The sequence below is a fragment of the Mastigoproctus giganteus genome, chromosome 6 (genome assembly GCF_048544385.1).
Source record: "Mastigoproctus giganteus isolate SK-2022 chromosome 6, ASM4854438v1, whole genome shotgun sequence".
Lineage (NCBI taxonomy): Eukaryota > Metazoa > Arthropoda > Arachnida > Uropygi > Thelyphonidae > Mastigoproctus > Mastigoproctus giganteus.
Window position 1 is genome coordinate 181,391,927 of NC_143580.1, and position 23,979 is coordinate 181,415,905.

General features: G+C 37.5%; 1 protein-coding gene across 1 annotated transcript in view; it reads right to left on the reverse strand.

Moving 5' to 3' along the window:
* The window catches only part of LOC150084788 (C-1-tetrahydrofolate synthase, cytoplasmic-like), an 86,798-nt gene extending 66,732 nt beyond the window's left edge, over positions 1–20,066 (reverse strand). The window contains exons 1-3 of the mRNA XM_090376600.1: positions 19,933–20,066; positions 15,256–15,340; positions 4,856–4,969 (exon numbers count right to left, since the gene is read on the reverse strand). Of these exons, the coding sequence (XP_090232726.1) occupies positions 4,856–4,969; positions 15,256–15,340; positions 19,933–19,982 (249 nt within the window). The 5' untranslated portion in view covers positions 19,983–20,066. The remainder of the gene's footprint in view (positions 1–4,855; positions 4,970–15,255; positions 15,341–19,932) is intronic.
* Between the last annotated feature and the right edge of the window lie 3,913 nt (positions 20,067–23,979).

Sequence of the window (23,979 nt, forward strand, 5' to 3'; positions counted from 1 at the left end):
GATACAAAGAGGGCAATGAGATTGGTGAGGTGAACAAAGGGGTCCTGTGGTATGGGTGTTTATTGGCGCATTAGCTACGTTGGCTATAGTGTGCCTACAAAGGTGTCTTCTTACCAAGAAAGGCTTAAGTTCTGCAAACTGCAGCATATGGAGACTTGGCACCTTCAATGTGATCTGACTGAGGTGCTTAAGGTTTTGAATGGCTTGAGCAAATTGAATGCAGATGGGATTCTTCCTCTTGCTCAGTCTATGCATACCATGGGACAAATTCAAACTAAGGAAGAATGGTTGCAGAATAGATGTGGGGAAGTTTTCCTTCAGCCAATGGGTGGTTGATTGCTGGAACAAGCTTCCACCTGTTTTTTGTGGAAGTAGATAGTTTGAATAAATTCAAAGAAGAACTAGACAGACTACTGAAGGGGATGGATAGTTGAAGTGGGAATTTTTTTTTTTTGGCTGATACTGTATAAGCTTCATTTCTTGCATCATTTGCCACTACTAATATTAATAATCCATTTACTCCTCAGTATGGCTGTTGTGGCTAGAGGCGTTTGCAGGGTGATATAAATGTTCTACTGCAGCCAATAAACCTGTGCAACAGTTAATACAAAAATAAAAATAAATATTTAAACACTAGAGTTTGTTTCTCATAGCTGTATATACAGTCAGTCCTCGTATAGCACGATAGTTGTGTTCCTAGAAACCCTCGTGCAATGCAAAATCGTGCAATATAAACAACAGGCCCTATGGGAAAAATAGGGTTAGGTGCTGACCACCGAAGATTGAACACACATTTGTAACCAAAACATTACCAAACACAATAAATAATCGTAAAAAAATAGGTATTTTATTACGACTATTACGTAATAAAATATTGCTAATGCTTTTGCTTCTATCATAAGCAAACTTGTTTTTTGTTTGATTTTCTATCCAAACAGATGACAGCCGTTCCATCTCTTCCAATTCTTTGTCTTAATACACTTTGAGTTGTTCCTGCTATAAAAGTTGTTTATATTTTCTCTGCATTCTTTGTAATTCTAGGCGTTGCCTCATTTAGGCCTGTAGCACGTGCAATATCACATGGTCTTTCATTTCGCTCAAAGCGTTTCATAATTTCATATTTTTTCTCTATTGACAGAGGCAGACTGGCCATAAGCCTTACCAGGGAAACCACGGTGGGTTGGAGGCCGGTATGATTTTAGCCATAAACACTAGTATGAGGCCACTACAAACTTTCCTGGGTAAGAATTTTTGACCCAGTCTGCCTCTGTTTATCAATATTGCTTTTCTTTTTCCCTCTGAATCTGTAGTGTCTTCACCAGAATGCTTCCTTTTCACACCTTTTAAGTATTTTACTCATTTTTAGGTAATAAAGCACAATTACAAAATGAGAAGGCACGCTTGATACACATAAACAAAGCTGTGCGCGTGTAGCAACTGAATAAACAACACCGTAAAGGCAGAGACAACTCTACCTCACTAGCTCACATTTTACTAAACCACATTTCTGGGGGTTACTACCATAAAACAATAAAAACAACTTCCAGTTGCATTCCTGCTAGTGGAATCTGTTATAAACTGGTAGTAAACTCGATCTAATTGCATTTGCAATAATACTGATAGCTGGAATTTTACATTATTATGAGGCGCGTCCGTAGCCAGGTGGGAAGGAGCAGCAGTGCGTAGCACACGCTTCTTGATTAGACCGGGGTTCGAGCCCGTCACCACCAAATACGGAGGATGCGGAAAGGTTAAGGAATGTCCACCGCATATCCTGGAGCAATATGGCCTTAGTTGCTAATGCTCCTAAAAAAAACCAAACAACAACGTTATTATGGTGAAATGCGTTTCCCCTTCACTGATATAAAAAACATAAATACATTTTTAAAATCATCTCTTCATTCCTATTGTGTTGCGTTCAATTGGGGTAATTCCGGGCCGACTGCGATTTCTTGTAAACACAAAGGCGAATCATGCATAAGCGAATTCGGTTCGTGTTATATACGATATCGTTCCCCTACAGTCAGTCCTCGTATAGCACGATAGTTGTGTTCCTAGAAACCCTCGTGCAATGCAAAATCGTGCAATATAAACAACAAGCCCTATGGGAAAAATAGGGTTAGGTGCCAACCACCCAAGATTGAACACACATTTGTAACCAAAACATTACCAAACACAATAAAAAATCGTAATAAAATATTGCTAATGCTTTTGCTTCTATCGTAAGCAAACTAGTTTTTTTGTTTGATTTTCTATCCAAACAGATGACAGCCGTTCCATCTCTTTCAATTCTTTGTGTAATGGATTTTAATTACACTTTGAGTTGTTCCTGCTATGAAAGTTGTTTTTATTTTCTTTGCCTTCTTTCTAATTCTCGGCATTGCCTCATTTAGGTCTGTAGCACGTGCAATATCACATGGTCTTTCATTTCGCTCAAAGCGTTTCACAATTTCATATTTTTTCTCTATCGACAGAGGCGGACTGGCCATAAGCTTTACCGGGAAAACCCCGGTGGGCCGGAGGCCGGTGTGATTTTGGCCATAAACCATAGTATGAGGCCACTATAAATTTTCCCGGGTAATAATTTTTTACCCAGTCCTCCTCTGTTTATCGATATTGCTTTTCTTTTTCTCTCTGAATCTGCATGGTCTTCACTAGGACGCTTTCTTTTCACACCTTTTAAGAATTTTACTCATTTTTAGGGAATAAAGCACAATCACAAAACGAGGAGGCATGCTTGATACGCATAAACAAAGCTGCGCGCATATAGCAACTGAAAAAACAACACCGTAAAGGCAGAGATACACTATTAACACCTCACATTTTACTAAAGCACATTTCTAGGGGTTACTACCATAAAACAATAAAAACAATTTCCATTTGCGTTTCTGCTAGTGGAATCTGTTATAAACTGGTAGTAAACTTGATCTGATTGCATTTGCAATTATACCGATAGCTGGAATTGTGTTGGTTTTTACGTTATTATGGTGAAATGTGCTTCCCCTTCACTGATATGCTTTCTAGCATAAATACATTTTCAGAATCTTCTCTTCATTCCTATCGTGTTGCGTTTGGTTGATGTGATTCTGCGTTCGACTGCCACTTCTTGTAAACACAAAGGCAAATCGTGCATAAGCGAATTCGGTTCGTGTTATATAAGATATCGTTCCCGTACTTATAAATCGTGTATGATCGAATTCGTGTAGTGTAAACACGTGTTATACGAGGACTGACTGTATGCACTTCTCTATGGAAGTGTGTCCACAGCTGATCTGCATGTTGTGCAGGTTGAAAATCCCAAAATAACTTGTGGGAGGGAGAACTATTCCCCAAAAGAGGGAATGAGATCAGCTAACTACAGCCTTGATTGAAGTGGACTTCAGAAATTCCTCTAGTTATTGGCATAATAAAGGACTGCAACAGTTAATAACGAGCTGTGCATTTTTTTTGGCAGCATACATCCATGATCTCAAAATGTGCATATCCATGTTTGCATATTTTACCCGAGACTGCAGCCAGTAACCCACTGTTAGTAACAGTCCTTTAGTAGCAGTCTTGTTATCTAAAAAAAAATATATCCCTGATTATCTTATGGCCAAATCTCAGGATAGCAAATTGATCAAAAAAAAAAAAAAAAGAAAAAAAAAAAGAAAAAAAAAAAAGAAAAAAAAAAAGAAAAAAAAAAAAGGAACATGTAGCTGAACTGTGGGGGTAATACTTTTATTTCTCCTAGTAATAGACTCGAACTTATCAAAAATTGGACATTATTCTGTTAAATGTAAAAACTTAAGTAATCAATAAAATTCTACACTCTTGGTAGTTGACTCTAGCACTACTACTACTTACAAGAATTGAATGCATGGACTTCTGAAAAGTTTAGATGTTAGAAATTTCACCTTTTAATTTAATTTATCTTTTAATTTTTCAAAAAATCTTAGAAATATGCTCCCAATAGTAGCAATAAACAATTATGAACTAGTTCATATATCTTAAACCTTAAAACAATAATATTTACTGATTTTTGCATAATATTCAGTAAGTGACAAAGTATTTAGCATTAGCATTAGCATTAGCAGAGGCATATGATGCAAGAAAGCAAGCTTATTCAGCATCAGCCAAAAAAAAAAAAAAAAAAAAGAAAACAACCACTACTCCCATTTCACCCCTCCGTTCGTTCGAAATACCTGTCCAGCTGAGCCTTAAATTTATTTAGGCTATCAACTTCAACAATTTGTCAAAACCATCTTAAGTTCATATAAAATTCATACATTTGTTACCTAAACAAGATTCAGAACTTTAAACTATCTAGTAATGTAGTAATCACCAAAAGAAAAAAAAAAAAAAAACAGTATCAGGTTTGTTGGTGTACAGAGTTCAATCAGATTTTTTAAAAAAGTTTTTCTATATAAAATGAGAGACATTAACAGCTTTATTATTAATTCTGATACTATATAAGATAATAAAATCAAGAAATTTCTTTAGTAATAGTCTTGTTAACCAAAAAAAAATCCCTGATTATCTTATGGCCAAATCTCAGGATAGCAAAATGGTAAAAAAAATAAATAAATAAATAAAATTTAACATGTGTAAGTGCAGTGTACAGTTTTTTGTAGAAACATGGTGCCATAAAGGAATTTTTTACGGCTATACTTTTCCAATTGAAAAACATAACGCTGATTGAAACTGAACATCAACTGAAAGAATATTAAATTTTACCCCAAAGTAATTTGATATATATTTAAATTTCTGAGGGTTTTTTTTTTTTTTTTTTTTTTTAGTGCGTGCTGTATGCCAATGTACCTGCTAGACATTATGTAACTGTTATTATAAAAACATCACCAGAATATAGTTCTACCTCGTCTTGATTTATTGTTCGTGGTAACTTGACATGGTTTACTGTTACACCCACTTGTGCTGCAGCTTTTGTTTTCATACGAATATAAACATTAGAATCTTCACGACCACCAACCTAAAAAAAAAAAAAAATACTTTTCAACAATAACAGATATAACAAAACAGATTATTTACACAACAGAAAATACAAACTATACACATTTAATATAAATTAGGGCAATGAGTTAATAAGATAAATGATACCCTACTTTAAAAAAAAAAAAAAAAAAAAAAATTACTTATTGAAAATAGCCAGAAATTTAACGTTTTCTTTTACAGAGCCACATAAATTACATTTGGTGTATTGCTATGCTCTAGATGTTGATCTATCAGTGACAAAAGCATCCAGAACATTGCTATTCAAAAAAATTATTTCTATGGCAACACGAGACGAGACAAATGCCAAGAGAAAGAGTTAAAGTAGATGTATATGTTAGTTTAGAGCTGGGATCTCTAATCTGGCCTTTAACTGGGTTGTAAACAAAGTGTTTATGAATTACAATTTCAATAAAATTATCTTCACTTGAGAATTACTATTTCCTCTCAATCAAAAAAAATCCTGGTTGTAGCCAAAGCGGTGGGGGGGGGAAACCACACTGAATGGAGAGGGAACAATAATGGTAAAGCTTTATAATTGCCAAAGGTATGGAGTAAATCGGAAACTGTAAATACAGTATACATTCCTACTTGGCATGCATGTAATAGCACACTTAATAGAATTAGAGATACATAAGCTTCTTTTTTGTAAATGTAAATATTTAATAATTAGACTAACTATCTGATATGGAGATATATTTTTAAAGAACTTTAATTGAAAAGCAACCCTGTTGACCCCAGAATAGGCTGAAAACAGGCTTAAGATTTAGTAATTAATTTTTTCCATATATTTTTTCCATATATTTTCCTTCAAAGTATTCATCAGAAATGATTTTCTAGATACTTTGAAGGACATGTTACTCAAATGTGGGAAAATTTACTAAGATGACTTACACTACTCTACATAAAATGAAAAATAACTTTGCTTAATATTATAGACACTAACTATTAAAATATATTTGCATTAAAAGAATTTAAAACTAAATTACTGCACTGCTGTTTATAGGTAACATCTTCTGAATTTAGATTTTATTAGCCATGCATTTCAGCCTGCTCTAAGACCTTCTATTGTGGCTGAAAATAAAACCTGAGTAATCAAAACTCAGCTGTCTGCTTTTCAACTGGTGCTCCCATACATAATCATAAACCTGCTAGTGCTGAGATGGATTCTTGTCACATTATTTCCAGTGTTCTTGAGTCATTCTTCTGAGGTGCAAAAATTTAGTTCCACATATTTTAATGTCAGTTCATTAGATCAGTTTTTTTTTTTTTTTATGTAAACCCCAAACACGAGAGGTATTGGAACCTATAATACTTAGTACCATGCTTGGGTTGGAGGTTGAGAAGACGAAAGAAGATATTTATTGACACTGGACTTGAACTTCTGTAGACTGTAATTTTCAGGAAATACGTATGAAGGAAGGTTTTTCCAGAAAATGGCAGTTGAATGAATAAACAAGGAAGATGAAAAGTTGGTTCTGTGAGTTTGAAGTTGGACAGTAAATGAATGTTGGCTGGTGGCAGCACGTGTTCAGACTGTTTTGAAGGAGAGAGCAAGAATTACAAAGCCCATTCAGAAGAACAGTGCCCATGGAAGTTTTTTTTTTTTTTTTTTTTGGTAGTTGTTGAAGCTTCTGTGGCCATAATGCACCTCCCAAGGTATTTGTAGTACTTTGATCCAAGCCCGAGGCGGGAATCGAACACACGACCTTTGGGTTGCCAGGCAGGCACTTTACCCACCCGGCTAGCCCAGTCGGGCCACCCATGGAAGTATCTGTAGAAGAGGCATGCAACAGAAACAGTATGTCTATGAGCCAGTGAGTGGAGAGACTCTGTTAGAGATGAATCATTAATTAACCTAACTGCCCTCTTCTGAATGGAATCAAGAAGCCTGAGAGAGGTTTGGGGGCACCACCCCAGATGTGGGAACAATATTCCATGGCAGGGTGGATTTGCGATTTATACAGAGTTAGCAGCTGTTTGAAAGAAAAGTAACGCCCAGAGCGAAAGAGAAAACCAAGTTTTTTAGATGCAGAGGAAGCATTATTTGTAATGTGCTTGTGCCAGGAGAGATCAGACATCAGGGTAATCCCCAAAAGAGATATATCATTTTGCCTAGAAATCAGAGTGTCACTAAAGATAAGCATAGGAGCAGAAGAATCCTTTTTGCGAGATATAAGACAAGACTGAGTTTTAGAAGGGTTGAAATCAACTAAGTTGTCTTTGCCCCACTGGAAAATTACCTGAAGATCAGCATTTAAGGAATTGGTAACAGATTTTTGAGAAGTTGAAGCTGATTGAGCAGGGCAAGGTTTCTCAAAATGGAAAGTGGAATGCAATGTGCTATCATTGGCAAAACTGTGGATAGGATTTCAAGTCAATGGAAGAAGGTCATTAATATACAAGAGGAAAAGAGTGGGGGGGAAAGAACTGAAAAGGTAAAAGCACTTTTTCTCCGAACTATGTTTCTTTCCCTGATAATTTTAATTTGGAAGACCAGAAAGCAATTCTAAAGGTGATTTTAATATTCCTCATTTATTTGTTTGATGGCAAGCATGTAACACTAATAAAATAGATTTATATGACTTGGTTGGTGTAGAAGTTTATAGACACAAAGGCAACTTAGGCCAAAATATGCGTATTCCAGTGTTTCGATAGATGCTGTAAATTTGCTTTATTTGAGGTTAGAAATATTCATATAGTCTGGTTTTTTTGAGATAGGTGAATAGCTCATCTAGATTAGCATTGTTTCCCAACAGATGGGTTAGTGATAAGGGTTCTTGCATTTCTGTCAGAGAGCAAAAGGTAGTATTTCTGATGTGAGAATAAAATTAACAGTCTAAGAGGACATGTTGAACTCTAATTTGTGATAAACAATGCATGCATATAGGAGGGTCATTGTCCATGAGCAGCAACCGATGGATATTTATATGAGTATGGATAAACACTACTTAAAATCTACACTAGACTTGAGATGCAAGCACTGGTTGTGACAATAGTTCAAGAAATAAGTGGTTTAGTTAATTTTCTAATTTATATATCAAAACCAATAATGGTTTTGATATATAAATTAGATATAAAAATGAATTGTATACTAAAGTCTAAGAGTGTTATGTTATGTTATTTGGTTTTTAGGAGCATCAGCAACTAAGGCCATATTGCTCTGGGAATATGCGGTGGTCATTCCCTGACCTTTCTGTATCCTTGTATTTGGTGGTGACGGGCTCGAACCCCGGTCTAATCATCTAAGAGAGAGAGAGAGAGAGAGAGAGAGAGAGAGAGAGAGAGAGAGAGAGAGAGAGAGAGAGTGTGTGTGTGTGTAATTTTTGTTCAGAATTTATTTTAACAAAATCCTGTTTGTTCCTAGAACTTCTGTAATACTTTCAAATGATAAACTTATCAATAATATGAAAGTTGAGAAAGCTTTTAGGCAAAGAGCTCTATCCTTGTGATGTTACAGTTAAGTGATAAGTAAATGAAATCTGTTTACTTAAAGAGAGGCCATTCAAAGTGGCAAAATAAAAAGGAAGTACACTTTTTTTTTCTCAATATATTTTAAAGGCAGCATGCAAAAAATAACATAATTTAATAATACACAAAACTGATTAAAATGTGAAAGGATCTGCATCCTAGTAGTCATGATTGCTAAAAATGGTCTTAAATTATAATTAGTAGCCTAAAATGGTTTATTTTATGTAAATGACAATGGTTGAAACTAGCTGTTGGATGAGAGTGAGAATGGGTGAGAGAGATCATCAAAACATTAATTGTTTATCTATCTTCAAAAGGCACAAAACCCACCCGTCCTCCTTCATCGGCATGTGGGTGGGTTTCAAACTGAAAACACTTTTAAAAAATAACTATCTCAGATAATACAAAAGTATGAGTTTTATTCTTGATGAGATATAGGTACAAAGTTCGAAAATTGGCAAATATAGACTTGGTGGGCACCATTTTCTAGACAATAAATCATATTTAAGGAGATTAATATTGTATATATCCAGTAATATATTTAATAACAAAATGTAGCTTTCAGGGTAACATCAGCAATATACAGATATACAAATATACTTCATCAGCAATATACAGATTCTAATGGAATAATGACGTTAGAAACAAATAATTGTCTCTAACATCATCAGTCTGCATTTTATTCTTGCATAATATTACAGAGTAGTTGTTATTGTTGTTGTTGTTATTTGGTTTTTTTAGGAGCATTAGCAACTAAGGCCATATTGCTCCGGGAATATGCAATGGTCATTCCCTGACCTTTCCGTATCCTCCGTATTTGGTGGTGACGGGCTCAAACCCCAGTCTAATCAAGAAGCATGTGCTACGCACAGCTGCTCCTTCCCACCTGGCTACGGAAGCGCCATTACAGAGTAGTGCACTCTGTGATGCGTGCATGGCCACGAGATTTTTATTTTTTAACGGTTTGATCGAAACTTACTTAGCTACTTAGAAGATTGATGTTGATCAAAATCTTGAAAAGCAGATTTCATTAAAGTCTGCATTTTATTCTTGCATAATAGATACAGAGTTGTGCATGCTGTGATGCGTGCATGGCCGCAAGATTGATCATTCAACAACTAGATTGGCAATCATTGTTGGTGCACGAACTTCTGTGGGTCTGCTGCCAGCATTCACCCAGCTTCAAGAGAGTTGTTTCCAAGATAGGGAGTAGCCTCGTGCCCTTGCAGCAATTCATGGTTCTTGAATTGCATGATATGTTGAGTGACTCTAGCCAGAGGGGTGGTGGAAGTGCTGGGATTGGTCGATCACTTTGTAATCGCATTTAGGGTTAAGGCCATGGTAGGTCGACCAGAAATGTTTCATGATTGCGGAGTGTTCAATGTCACTAATGTGAATTCATCTGTCATGCTCCACTAGGTGGTCTTGAAGGCATCTTGAGCTCTCTCCTATGTAGCAACTGCCACAATCTTTGCAAGTTATACGGTAAACCACTCTGCTACGCAAAAGAGGGGCAACTGGAGTTTTCATGGTAGAAACCAGGGAACGTAAGCTCCTACTAGGTAGTTGTACGCATTTTATGCAATATTCAATGAGGATTTTTGAAATTTGGTTCAACATGGCTGGATAGTTGGGAATATAGGTGGTAGGCATATCATCAAGTGGTGATGATGGTCTCGGGCGGACTGCAAGCTTTTGCGCATGTAGTAAGCACCTGTCTAATATGTGGGTTGGTTTGTTTGTTTGTTATTTGGTTTTTAGGAGCATTAGCCACTAAGGCCATATTGCTCCGGGGATATGCGGTGGTCATTCCCTGACCTTTCCGCATCCTCCATATTTGGTGGTCACGGGCTCAAACCCCAATCTAATCAAGAAGCGTGTGCTACGCACTGCTGCTCCTGCCCACCTGGCTACAGAGGCAGCCTATGTGGGTTGGATAACCACAATTGACCAGGTTAGTTTTTACCCTGGAAATCTTGGTGTGTCTAGCTTTCTCTGAGCTGGAATGGCTCCAAGCTCAGGAGAATAGAGTGTGGGCGGTGCTGTTGAGATAGCTAGGGGCGTGGCCCAATCGGTAGTTGGTAAACTGCCCACACCACATTGCCTTACAGTATGCCAAGATTTCCAGGCATGGACGCACGTGCTTTACCAGAACATCTAAGAATGGAAAGGACCTGTCTACTTCGAATTCTAAAGTGAACTGGATGAATACTGATAAAGAATTGAGGTACTCCAGTAGTATTGTCTCCAAACCACACGGGATGACAGTGAATATGTCATCGACGTATCTGCACCAAATTGTAATGGGTACAGGTGGCTCAGGAATATCTGTTCCTCCAATTCCTCCATGGCAATGTTCGACATAACGGAGCTAATAGGGGCACCCATAGCAGTACCATGCACCTGCTTGTACAGGGAATCCCCGAAGGTAATGACGCTGCCTGACAAGCATGGGTTGAGGGCAGTACAGATGTCCCCTGTGGATAGCGATATTCTGCTCGGTATATCTGAATCATTCTCCAGAAGTCGCTTGATGCAGTTTACGGACTGTTGGACTGGAATCAATGTAAACAGGGACACGGCATCAAACAACGCCATAATCTCGCTGTCAGAGATTGAAAGTGATTCCCTATACAAGCAGGTGCATGGTACTGCTATGGGTGCCCCTGTTAGCTCCATCGTGGCCAACATGGCCATGGAGGAATTGCAGGAACAGATATTCCTGAGCCTGCCTGTACCCATTACAATTTGGTGCATATACGTCGATGACATCTTCACCATAATCCCACATGGTTCGGAGACAACACTACAAGAGTATCTCAATTCTTTATCAGTATTCACCCAGTTCACTTTAGAATTAGAAGTAGACAGGTCCCTTCCATTCTTAGATGTTCTGGTAAAGTGTGTGGGCGCACGCCTGGAGACCTCAGTATACTGTAAGCCAATGTGGTGTGGGCAGTTTACCAACTACAGATCGGGCCGCGCCCCTAGCCATCTCAACAGCACCGCCTGCACTCTATTCTCCCGAGCTTGGAGCCATTCCAGCTCAGAGAAAGCTAGACGCACCAAGATTTCTAGGGTAAAAACTAACCTGGTCAATTGTGGTTATCCAACTCACATATTAGACAAGTGCTTGCTACATGCGCAAGAGCTCACAATCTGCCCGAGACCATCATCACCACTTGATGATATGCCTACCACCTATATTCCCTACTATCCGAGCATGTTGATTTTTTTTTTTTTTTTTGATTTGGTAGTTGTTGGCGCATCGGCTTCTGTGGCCATATTGCACCTCCCAAGGATTTTTTCTGCAGTACTTTGATCCAAGCCCGAGGCGGGAATCGAACCCGCAACCTTTGGGTTGCCAGGCAGGTACTTTACCCACTCGGCTAGCCCGGTCGGCCGAGCATGTTGAACCAGATTTCGAAAATCCTCTGGAAATATCGCATAAAATGCATACAACTACCTAGTAGGAGCTTACATTCTCTGGTTTCTAAATTGAAAACTCCGGTTGCCCCTCTTTTGTGTAGCGGAGAGGTATACCGCATAACTTGCAAAGATTGTGGCAGTTGCTACATAGGAGAAAGATCAAGACACCTTCAAGACTGCCTTGTGGAGCATGACAGATCAATTCACCTTGGTGACACTCACCACTCTGCAATCGTGGAACATTTCTGGTCGACCCACCATGACCTTAACCCTAAACATGATTACGAAGTGATCGAACAATCCCGGCACTTCCACCACCACCTCTGGCTAGAGTCGCTCAACATATCATGCAATTCAAAAACCATGAATCGCTGCAACGGCATGAGGCTACACCGTATCTTGGAAACAACTGTCTTGAAGCTGGATAAACGCTGGCAGTAGACCCACAGAAGTTCATGCACCAACAATGAGCGCCAATCTAGTAGTTGAATGATCAATCTCACAGCCACACACGCATCACAGCATGCACAACTCTGTATCTATTACATTTTTTGTCTCTAACTTTATTATTCCATTAGAATCTGTATATTGCTGATGAAGCGGTTACCCTGAAAGCTACATTTTGTTATTAAATATATTACTGGATATATATACAATATTAATCTCCTTAAACATGGAATCCAGTACAACAGATCATTTGTATTTAATAAATCATATATTGTAAGCAGGGATGAACTATTAAATAAAGTTCAAATGGCTTGTAAAAAATAATAATAAAATAAGGGTGCAAAAATATGTAATAATTAAATTCTGCTTTCTCGCCACACCAAAATGTGCTTTTTTTTCTTATATCTTAGATGCAAAATATATGATCTCTACATGACACACACACACACACACACACACACACACACACACACACACACACACACACACACACACACACACACACACCCTTTATTTCATTCATAGCTCTTCCATGACCTACAACAGTATTCTGCAATAGCAAATTTCTCGAAACCACTGTATGGCTTCTAACTGCTGCAATCGCCATATAGTGGTCAATAAGTCAACCTAATTTATTTATCATATGTATATCATATACGTGCATTCAGTTTCAATGGATCATTTATTCTGCTACTGATAGCTATTTTACTATTATATTACAACCATTTGCTTCAGGAATCTCTTCCATGCTTGTCCAACACATTTCTCAGTACAAACTTTCAGACTAGTGTATTAGTAGCTAACATTTCTAATACTTAAGTCTAAATTCCATAATACTATTTTTCTGTTGTTTTTGTGATGTTGTGATGTTAAGTCTGTAACAGTGTATTTTCATTGGCCATTTTGCATGTTATGCAGGCAGAAAACCTGGAATAACTTGTGGGAGGGGCTAACTATGAATTCCTCCAAACTCCAATCTGAATCCAGACCCCTCTCAATGAGTGATAAGCGGTAAATCCACTATGCCATCATGGGAAAATCTTCCATTACATTATATGTAATTTTTACACAACCATTCTAGTATTTCTGAATTGTTAATTTTTGCACTCATTTCTTACAATTTCCATTATAGCTATGATTGCCTTTCTCTGTTTCTGCGCCAATATTTTAGAAATGTTAAATATCCATTAAAGGTTGATTAAAGGAGCTTTTTATTGCTTAAAAAAAACTGCTTTAACTTACTAAAGTAGTGTGTTTGCAAATGACAAAGACACTTAATCCTTGAAAATGATATGACCAATCAGTTCGAATGACAACATGTCTGCATTTTAAGAAACATTCCTTATGTTTTACTGCTGATAAATAATCTGAACTACATTTTTAATAGAAATTTGAAGCTAACTGAAATTTTCTCTATTGCATCAGTTGGCCACAAACTAGAGTTATTATATACTAGACTAGATTAAACTTGCACCTTCTTCAAGCTTCTTGTTTTTATAGCTGTTCCTCTTCTTAGCATCTAGCAGTAGTCGGCCATCGTATTGATATTCCATTCCTCTTGGTAATGTTTTTCCATTTTTTTATATCCTGATGGAATATTTCCCCTTTCTCTTCACTTAAACTATCTAAATTTTCTGAGAAAATAGTTCTGATGAGAGTGCAAGATGTGTATCTTAACACTCCTATTGCAGTCTAACTTTGAACTTCTCCAACATGTCACTTATGATCATCTCATAATCTGGGTATTTATCATTTCCAAAAAAATTGCCCACTACATTTTTAAACTGAGTTTAAAAATGTGGTTTCAAATCTTTCAGTGTAGTCTATGGAATTCTTCAAATACAGTCTAGAAGATGCTTGTGGATTTGAGGTCCAAAAAAATTCTGGCTTATTTTTTTTGTATGTAAGCGATGAGAACTTGGTGCAAACATACTTGAAACAATTTCTTTCTTTAATCAAGACCTGGATAAATTGTTTCATTAAACCTAGATTTATATTCAGAGGAGGTAACAATACCTTGTTTCAATCAACTAGTGGCTCGTCTTTGTTTTTTGAATCTGGCTTCAGCGACTATCTCGAGGGTCACACTTTCCTTTTTTTAGTGTTCACTTCTTGCTCAACTATCCCACTCACACAGAAAGCAAAGCATTTGTGCATAACCAAGTTGTTAGCCGAGCAGCAGACCAACTTTAAAATCTGCACACACTGGAAAACCATGATCCTTGTACTGAATTTTTTTCCAAAAGAAGCTTAACATTTTCATAATTTTCTTTTAAGTGTGCTGAATGGACTACAAGAATAAATGCATACTTGTTTCCATTATGAAGGAGAACTCCTTTAATGCTTTGCTTTGATGAGTCAACAAATAGCCTCCACTCCGTTGGTTGGTAGAAAATTCCAAAAACAGTTCATAACTACAGGAATGTTGTTACAATGTATCACTGATCCTTCTCCAAAAAATGGGGAACCTATTCTTTTTCACAATGTCTATCCACAAAAAAGACAATTCCTGGGGCTAGCAGATTCTTGGTTCAGTCAACCCAAATTAAAGAAGTATTTACTATAGTTGATTTGATCCTTTTACAAAGTACATAATAGGGTACAATCTAGCTTAACATAAAATATAAACCACAAGACTTCAACATTCATGATGAACATTCAACCTCAAATTTACATAAAAAAGAGAAAAATTGTGCATTTTGTGACCACTTGCAAAAAAATATAGGCTCTCCAGCAAATAAAGAAAATTATGTGGTACTCTGTCTAATATTTAAATAAAGGTTGTAGAATTAGGCAGTTGATTTGTTTGCATCCAAAGAAACTTAGAATTATTACAGGTTATAATATTTGAAAATAAATATATATTTCAGAGCAAAGAAGGTACAGAGATGCATTATGGTAAAAAAACCAAACAAATACCTGAACAATTGAAAGCACGGGATTGAAATCAGGATGTGCTTCTTTAAGTTGCTTCACTTCATCAGCAAGGTTGTTTTGTATTTCTCTATTATAAAAATAAGAAAAAAAAATTACTCATCTGCTTCTTAATGCATCAAAATTACAAACATCTAATAAAAAATTTTGGCTAAAATCTATTATTTGGGTACCACTTTTCTCCGTGCATATGGCTAGTACCCAAGATCTGGAGTTTTACCAAAATTTTTAATGTAATGTTTATCCATCTCTTCAGTGATCAAACAAAATAAAATTATGTGTGAGAAGAGAAAATGTTCATTCATAATTGGTAATGACCCAAGTAATTTTTGATGTATAGGCAGGCTAAACTTATAAGTACCATCCCTTGATTTCTTACATAAAGCAGAAAATAGAGTTCAACCTGCCATTACAAGACAAAATATAAATACCACAGTCAAAAATCTTTAGGATGGCCTTTCTCTATTACACCAAATATTGCAAAATTTGTGAGCAGGTGTACCTACACTTAATATTAGTATTAATATCAGCAGAACGATGCAAGGAAGCAAATTTATGTAGAAACAACCAAGAAATAAGTAAAATAAAATAAAGTAAAATAAACAATATTGCCTTCTCTCCTTTCATACACCTTTCTTTCAAGTATTTAACTAAACCCTCCTTAAATATCGATAAACTTCCAACCTCCACAAGAGTAGGTGGGGCTAATTCTAATGGCCAATCACTCTCTGACTAAAGAAAAATGTCTAGACATCCAGTCCCTTTTTAATTTAAATTTATGCCCCATGTGTATATATCCTATAATTAAGTGTAAAAATTCTGTTGGCATTTACTTCACTCAAACCATTTTAAGGCCTTAACACTTTTGCTGCTAGATTTTCTGACAACTTTTATAATACAGGATTGAAAACCACAGGAATGAGTCAATTGGAGAAGACAGAAACATTATTGGGCTTTCTTCTCACTACAACTGAATTATTCAGCTTCTGGTGAAGATTTCTTGACAAAAATATTCCGTTTTTCTTCTGTCAAATTGGAAGAAAAAGATCTAAAAACAGGGTGGTTTTCCCTTAGAGTTGATTAAAAACCCAATGCCATATATTTGCATAAGGAGGCAGTGAACATGTTAAACACCTTGATCAGGTTACTCTGCAGATGCCCAGTTTACAAACACTGTAATATAATTAACTTAAGTCCCTCTTGACAAGAATAACCCTTTGTTCCACTAAACAATGTTATCATTCTTCTCTGTATCCTTAACAACAGGTACACATCTTTCATATAAATGGGGTTTCCAAGCCTTTATGCCATATTCAAGATACTGTACAATCACTTCTACATCTATTGGCAAAGTTTCTATATATCACTGAAATAACACCACGTGCTGTTCAATCAATCTGTCCAGAAAACTTTAAATCAGATTGTATAGTTATTCCCAAGTCATTTTCATTATCTACAACTTTGAGACTGATAGTACCAAAGTAATACATTACTGCTACTCAAGGATTACTACTATCCAGTTGCAAGACCTTGCATTTCACAATATTAAGAACCAGCTGCCATTTCTAAGCCCATCCAAATAATTTAACTAGGAAAGTGGAGGAGAAAATTACTGAAGCTAAATTTAAAAAAAAAAAAAAAAAGGCAACTAGAGTGGTGGGATCTATTGAGTTATATTAAAGGAGGCAGCAAAAGAGGTAAGCACACCTTTATCCATGATTATGGATATCGGTTTGCATGGATCATTGGATTCAGGAGTAGTCCCATGGATGGGAGATGGACAAATGTATCACCAATTCACAAAGGGGGGGGGGTCAAAAAGAGTACCATGAGTAATTACAGACCTGTTAGCTTGACTTTTGTTTCAGAGAAAATAATGGAGTCACTTGTCAAAGAAATAATGAAGGGCCATTCAGACAGGAATGCAGTTATACCACAGTCACAGCATGGATTTGTTAAGGGGAAATCTTGTCTGACCAATCTAATTAGATACTATGATACAGTGACAAAAGAACTGGATGTAAAAAATAATTTTTATATTATATACTTGATTTCAGAAAATATTTTGATACTGTTGCACATAAAAGACTGTTATAAAAACTGGAGCAGTATGGCATTAAGGGCAATTTACTGATTTCATTAAAGGGATTATAGAGTGGGAGAAGACAGAGAGTGATTATCAATGGACATTGCTCTTCATAGCCTAATATATTAATCACTCCAGCACTGAACCCTGAGGTGGGTCCATCAGGAGACCCATCAGGGTTCAGTGCTGGAGTGATTCATGTTTCTAATTTACAGTGGCGGACAAAAAACTGCATCACCTTAAAAAAAAAAAGTAACATTTGTAGAGGAACATATAAGATTACAGTCATTTTGTTTGTCGCAAATCAAAGGTATTGCATCAAATAACACTTCTATTGCATCAGACAGTAATTGCAAGGTACTGCATCGGCTGTTTCTATAAATACGGTGCTGGAAGGGTATAAACGCTCAGTATCCTGTTTTGTGGAGGTGTAAGCATGTTGCCATATGTTCAGTTGACATCTAGAAAAAAAAAAGTGCAGCTGTTGCTCTGTCCCAGGAAGCTTTCTACATGTGCTATTGCTGATAAAATAGGTTGCCAACAGTATCCCAGGTGCTGAAATTAAACCGTGAAACCGGTGATGTGAAGAGAAGACCTAGATCAGGCCGTAAGAGAGTGACTATGCCTTCCCAAGATCGATATTTGAAATGGCTATGCCTTTGTAATTGCCATGCTAGTGCTCCTGATCTAAAGCTGGACTTTGAAATGGCCTCTTGCATTGAAACAAGAGCACGAACTAACCAAAAATGGCTTTCGAAATGTGGTCTGCATGCCTATCGGCCCAAGAAAACAAAAATTGGAGGCATACCATCCTGACTGTATAACACCGACTGTAAAGTTCCACGCTGGTCAGATGGTCTGGGGATGCATAACAAGCAAAGGAGTGGGTGAATTAAGTTTAACAGAACGGTGAATGCAGACACTTACAATGCTATCTTGGAGGAGTGCCTAAAACCCATTATCAGGGATCACCACACAGATGTCCAAAACTGCATTGTTCAACAGGATTCAGCACCTTGCCACACAGCAAAATTGGTATGTTTTATGCTATTTAGATTTAATGATGAGTTTGTCTTCTTGTCTCACAAGGCTTAAAACATACTTACACAATGTTTTCCCTCGTTTTTCTCCCTTGCAGTCAAGGTGCAGTCATATCTCAGAAATGCTGGCATTAGTGTTGGACTGGCCCGGTAACAGTACAGATTTGAATGCTATTAAAAATTGCTCAGAAGAAGCCAACAAGTAAGATTCAGTTGCAGGAGAGCATTGTAAGGGTGTAGTACCACGAAATTGGGCAACTGTATATCCAGAAGTTGATTAACTGTATGCCAGATCATTGCAAGGCTGTAATTGCAGCTCAAAGAAGAACAACAAAATACTGAGAACTTATTTTGCCGATTTACAGTACATAATACTATTACATTAACTTGTCATTTCAGTTTGTATACGTAAATGCAATAAAATGTATGTTTGGTTGTCATGATTTCTCATATTTCCATTAATTATGCATTTTACCCTTTGGGAAAATATTTATGGCAATCAGGTAGAGTCTTTTTATTGGATTTCATTCACAGAGATATATATCCCATCTAAAAAATGTATTTTGAACATTTCTGCAACCTATAATGCAGCGCAAAACACATTATTTGCAAAATTCACAAGTGATGCAGTTTTTTTTGTCTGCCACTGTATGTTACCAACTTACTGAAAACACAATATTTGCCAATATTAGCCAAAAAACACATCTGAAAAAAAAATTATATTATTTAAAATATGGAAATAAAATTAATAAGCATTGTAATCTACTGGTAAAAAGGTCAACGCCATGAGCAATTCAAAATATGGAATAATTTTTTAAGTTAAAACTGGGGCCAGTCAGGCTACGCAATATTTGTGTTACAAATTGGGGCTGGGTTAAATTGAATATTTTGGCAGACCCGGTTAAATGCAAGTTCATTGTGTATTTGCAGGCATATACATATGTAGCAATGATGCATTTTCACTAACTACTGTAAGTTCACATGACTAATAGTGAAGTGAGAAGCGCGCTTCAGAATAGTTTCTGCGAGCCCAGAAATACTTCTGTCCAAGGCCACTTTGTGACTCCCAAAGCAAGTAACGCGGAGTTCCGTATGACGATAGTTTACGATAAGTAGAGCAACCTGTTGCGTGAATGCTCGTAAATAATCAATAATAACCGCATATATAGATGCGCATTCCTACGCTGGTTTCAAACAAAGATAATAAGTTCCGCAGCGTGCTGCCGATCAATTTACTAAACTGAGATCAATTTATGGTGTACAACCCGTTATTATTATATATAGACTGAAAGTATACGCAATTTTTCTTTAATTAAAAGCATATTTTGCTTTTAGTACCTAAAGCCAATTAGAAAACGTGGTAGGTTGTTAACGCCTCCCCCCCCCCCACACCAAAAAAGCATCCTTTGTAGAGAAAACGGAATTTTTACATTTGATCAGATAAAATCGTGCGATCTGATAAAGAAGGGGAGAGCATCATATTAACTAAGAATTCTTTCTTTGCGTATGAAATATTAGCAATTTCTAAAAGCTTACTTAGCAACATCCCGACCGGACAAAAGTTTCGCGCAGTTATTATCTGCCATGGTGATGGTTCAGCACACTCTCAAACAAGAAAACCTATTACAGCAATCCTTCTCACAAGAGGAAGAAGCAAAGGTCACATCACGTGGTCCGAGTTCTGATATCGGTCAATTACTAATCACCGTGTAGTTCACTATCGTTCCTGGTGTTAAAGTGCATAACAATTGCGCAAAATCGACAATTAATAATTGAAAACCTGGTTTTTGTAAAAATGACGGAACATTTAATGATTCTTTAGGATCAAATTAATGTGGATTTTTTTTTTTTTTTTTCTGTTACATTATATTCCTCTGAACACTGCTTTAGCCTCCCTTCCTCCTATCTAGAGACCGCCCATGGATTTTCAACACATAAAATAAACTACAAATCTATTCATGAATGTGTGTCAATATAGAAATAAGAAGATAAAGCATGGAAAGTGTTTCACGAAAAAGACTCTTCTGAGTTACTTCAGTTCTAGTCTTATTCCGAGCGCAAATCCTGAACAAAGTTTGGGGTCAGAGTAAGACATTACTACTATAAACACAGAGTAACAAGATATCTTACTACTCTGTGACTATAAAGTACTGTAAAATAGCAGATACTACTACTCAGCGTGTGTTACACACAATAGTAAGATATCATACTACTCTGCGGTGTGTTATAAGTATTTAAAAATAACTAACTGCTGCAACAAGGCATAATACGTTAAGAGTAAGAGTTTAATATCGGTGTAGAGTTATCAACCATAGATAACTCTTAAGAAACTACGATGGTAGTGTGGGGGAAGAAGAGCATCTGAGTTTCAGGAATAAAGCAAAATCATCAGAGCCAAGCTTACTTTTGTAGTGTAAACGCGACACCTTAAAAAGTTAGTGATTTTTAAATGGCGCTGCCTCCACATTGCGCTACTCTCTGAAGACTGAGCGTATAATGTTTAATAAAGAACAATACTCAGGGTTTCAATAAGAAAAAAAATATAAAAAAAAAAAAAAAAAAAGCAGTGGGTGTATACACGAAAAAGTTTTATTTTATGTGAAAACATCTATGGTGGCACTAGTGTAAAACCGTTAATTTTTATTTTTTAACGGTTTGATCGAAACTTACTTAGCTACTTAGAAGGTTGATGTTGATCAAATCTTGAAAAGCAGATTTTATTAAAGTCATTTTATTCTTGTATAATATTACTACCCGCTTTCTTGCATAATATTTCAAGGTATAATTTTTCAATGGGTAGAATATTTCTCAGGCTGGTCTGTGCTTGTCAATAGGAGAGATTGCGTCTACAGGAGAGATAGCGTCAGCAAAGAATATTTGCTGACGCTATCATATTTGCTGACGCTATCGAGGCAGCGTTAGGTGGTTCGAAAATTGCTAGCTTGGGGAGAATACACAGGAGCGCGCCAGGAGTGTGCAGCGCGTGTGTGCAAAAATTTATCCCCATTAATTAAAAACATCATAAAATAATATTCTAAATAATGCAACGAATTTTACCTTTCGCCTCCTGGCGCATGTGTGCGCCACACATTTTGCATACGTGGACAGCGCACACCTGGTGATACACGGACTAATAGATTAACAGTAGTCGCTGGCAGAGGTGAAAGTGATTCTTGCATTGCTTCTATTGCAATGAGCAGCAGCCTTCAGAACAAGGTGCAGGGGATTTCAGGGACTGCTGGGAGTCATTGCGGAACAAGTAAATACATGAGCTGTGTTAGGGTAGCTAAGAATAAGAACGGGTGCATGTATACTTGTGTGTACAACAATGCTACGAGTTTGGTAAATAAATTTTATGAATTCAAAACATCAAAGGCTGATATTGGTGGGATATCAGAGACGTGGTCACACAGATATAAGGAATGCAGAAAAGGAATTTGGGAAGTACAATGTGTACATGAAGGATAGACAGGAGTGGACTGTGGGGGGGGGGGGTTATGCTATTAGTGCTTAACTAATAGCTTAACTAATAATTAATGCTATTAGTTAAGAAACACATAAATTCCAAGGAAGTACAATCAGTCGACATGGCTGGACAGTGTAGTCAGTTTGGTGGGATATGAGCACTGGGAAAGCAAAATTGAGAGCAGGAGTGTGTTATAAGCCTAATAACTCTGATGAGTATAATAAACAGATGTACAGAGAAATAGAGTGGGCCAGTAAATCAGAGTGTCTTATAATGGGGGATTTTGATTTCCCAAATATTGACAGGAATTTGTGGGTTGGTCACTTACACACTAGCAAGGCTTTTGTGGATTAATTGGATGATTGTTTTCAACAGCAGCATGTTCGGGAGGCAACTAGAGGAAGTAATACTCTTGATCTGGCTATGAGTAGCGATTCTTCATGCATTAAGAATCTGCAGACAAAGGAAATAGTAGGTGGCAGTGATCACAGTGTGCTGAGTGGTATTTACTGAAAGAAGTAACTACCATCAGGGGTAAAGGGAAGGGTTTTTCATACCAACTAAGAAATAATATTCAAAGTTTAGGCCTAAACGGACGTTAGATGAACTAATGAGACATGTAGCAGAGAAAAAAAAATGAATGGTATACATATAAATTAACAGGTGAAATGAAAACCTATGACAGATACACTGATGAGCCAAAACATTATGATCACCTACCTAATATGACGTTGGTCCTCGTGTGCAGCCAAAACAGCCATCACCCGATGAGGCATGGACACTACAAGATTTCTAAATGAGTCTTGTGCTATCTGGTACCAACACATAACCAGCAGAGCCTTTAACTGCTGTAAGGTCCGTGGTTGAGATGTCGCAGATTGGAGCTGCTGTTCAAACACAAACCACAGATGCTCGATGGGATTGATGTCTGGGGAATTTGGACGGTAGGACAATACCTGGAAGTCTACCTCATGTGCCACGAACCAGACTCGAACAATCCGGGCAGTGTGGCATGGCACATTATCCTGCTGAAAGATGGCACCAACAGCGGGAAAGACCGTTGCCATGAAAAGGTGTACCTAGTCAGCATTGGTGTTTAGGTAAAGTGTAAAGTGTGTTTAGGGTCAAACGGCAGCAGGCGTTTCCCCAATCTCCGCATTGTTTTCATCGTGGGTGTATCAGTTCAGTGTAAATGCGCGAAATTTAAAAGTGTGCGGATATTGTGTTGGTGTAGTGTCATGACATCAGAGTGTCAGGCACATGGATCACTGGACCCAGGGTATCCCAGCAGAACATCGCCCAAAACCTGTCACCGGCTTGAATTCGTTCCACGGTGCATCCAAACACCATCACTTCCCTAGGTAAACGAGGCACACGTACACGGCCGTCGACATGTTACAACAGGAAACGTGATTCATCGGACCAGACGACCTTTTTCCAAACACTCAAGGTCCAGTTTCGATGCTCGCGTGCCCATTGTAGGCGCTGTCGCCGGTGAACTGTGGTTAGCATGGGCACTCAGAGCGACCTTGGGCTATGCAGCCCCATTTTCAGAAGGGTTCGATGTACTGTGTGTTGTGACACATTACTCCTGTCATCAGCATTCCAATTACCGACGAGTTGTGCCACATTCGCCCTTCTGTTGCCACGTACCATCCGGGACAGCCTTCGCTCACTCGAGCATCGATGAGCGAAACTGGACGACCACGTAGGCGGTTCGTGGTCGTCCAACACCTCGCAGGCGGTTCGGGGGATTTTCCTTCCGTGGACCACTTTCGGTAGGTACTGACCACGGCTAAGCGTGAGAATTCCACTGGGAGTCTTTACTACTGTGTAGATTTTAACTGACCTTTCCACCTGGTCATTGGCTAAAAAACTTAAAATTAATCCAGCGAAAACAAAAATGATGCTTTTTAAATCCAAATTAGATCTCAGGCGGCCTCCTCAAGTAAAAAGTTTTGGCAAGCAGCTTCCTATAGTCACTGAGGCAAATTCCTTGGGGTCATTATTGACCATAAGCTTTCCTTCTATCCTCATCTGATTCACATAAGTACGTACCAAAATCAAAAAGTTCACAGGGTCAATTATTCGAATTTCCAGAGGGGAGTGAAGTCTCT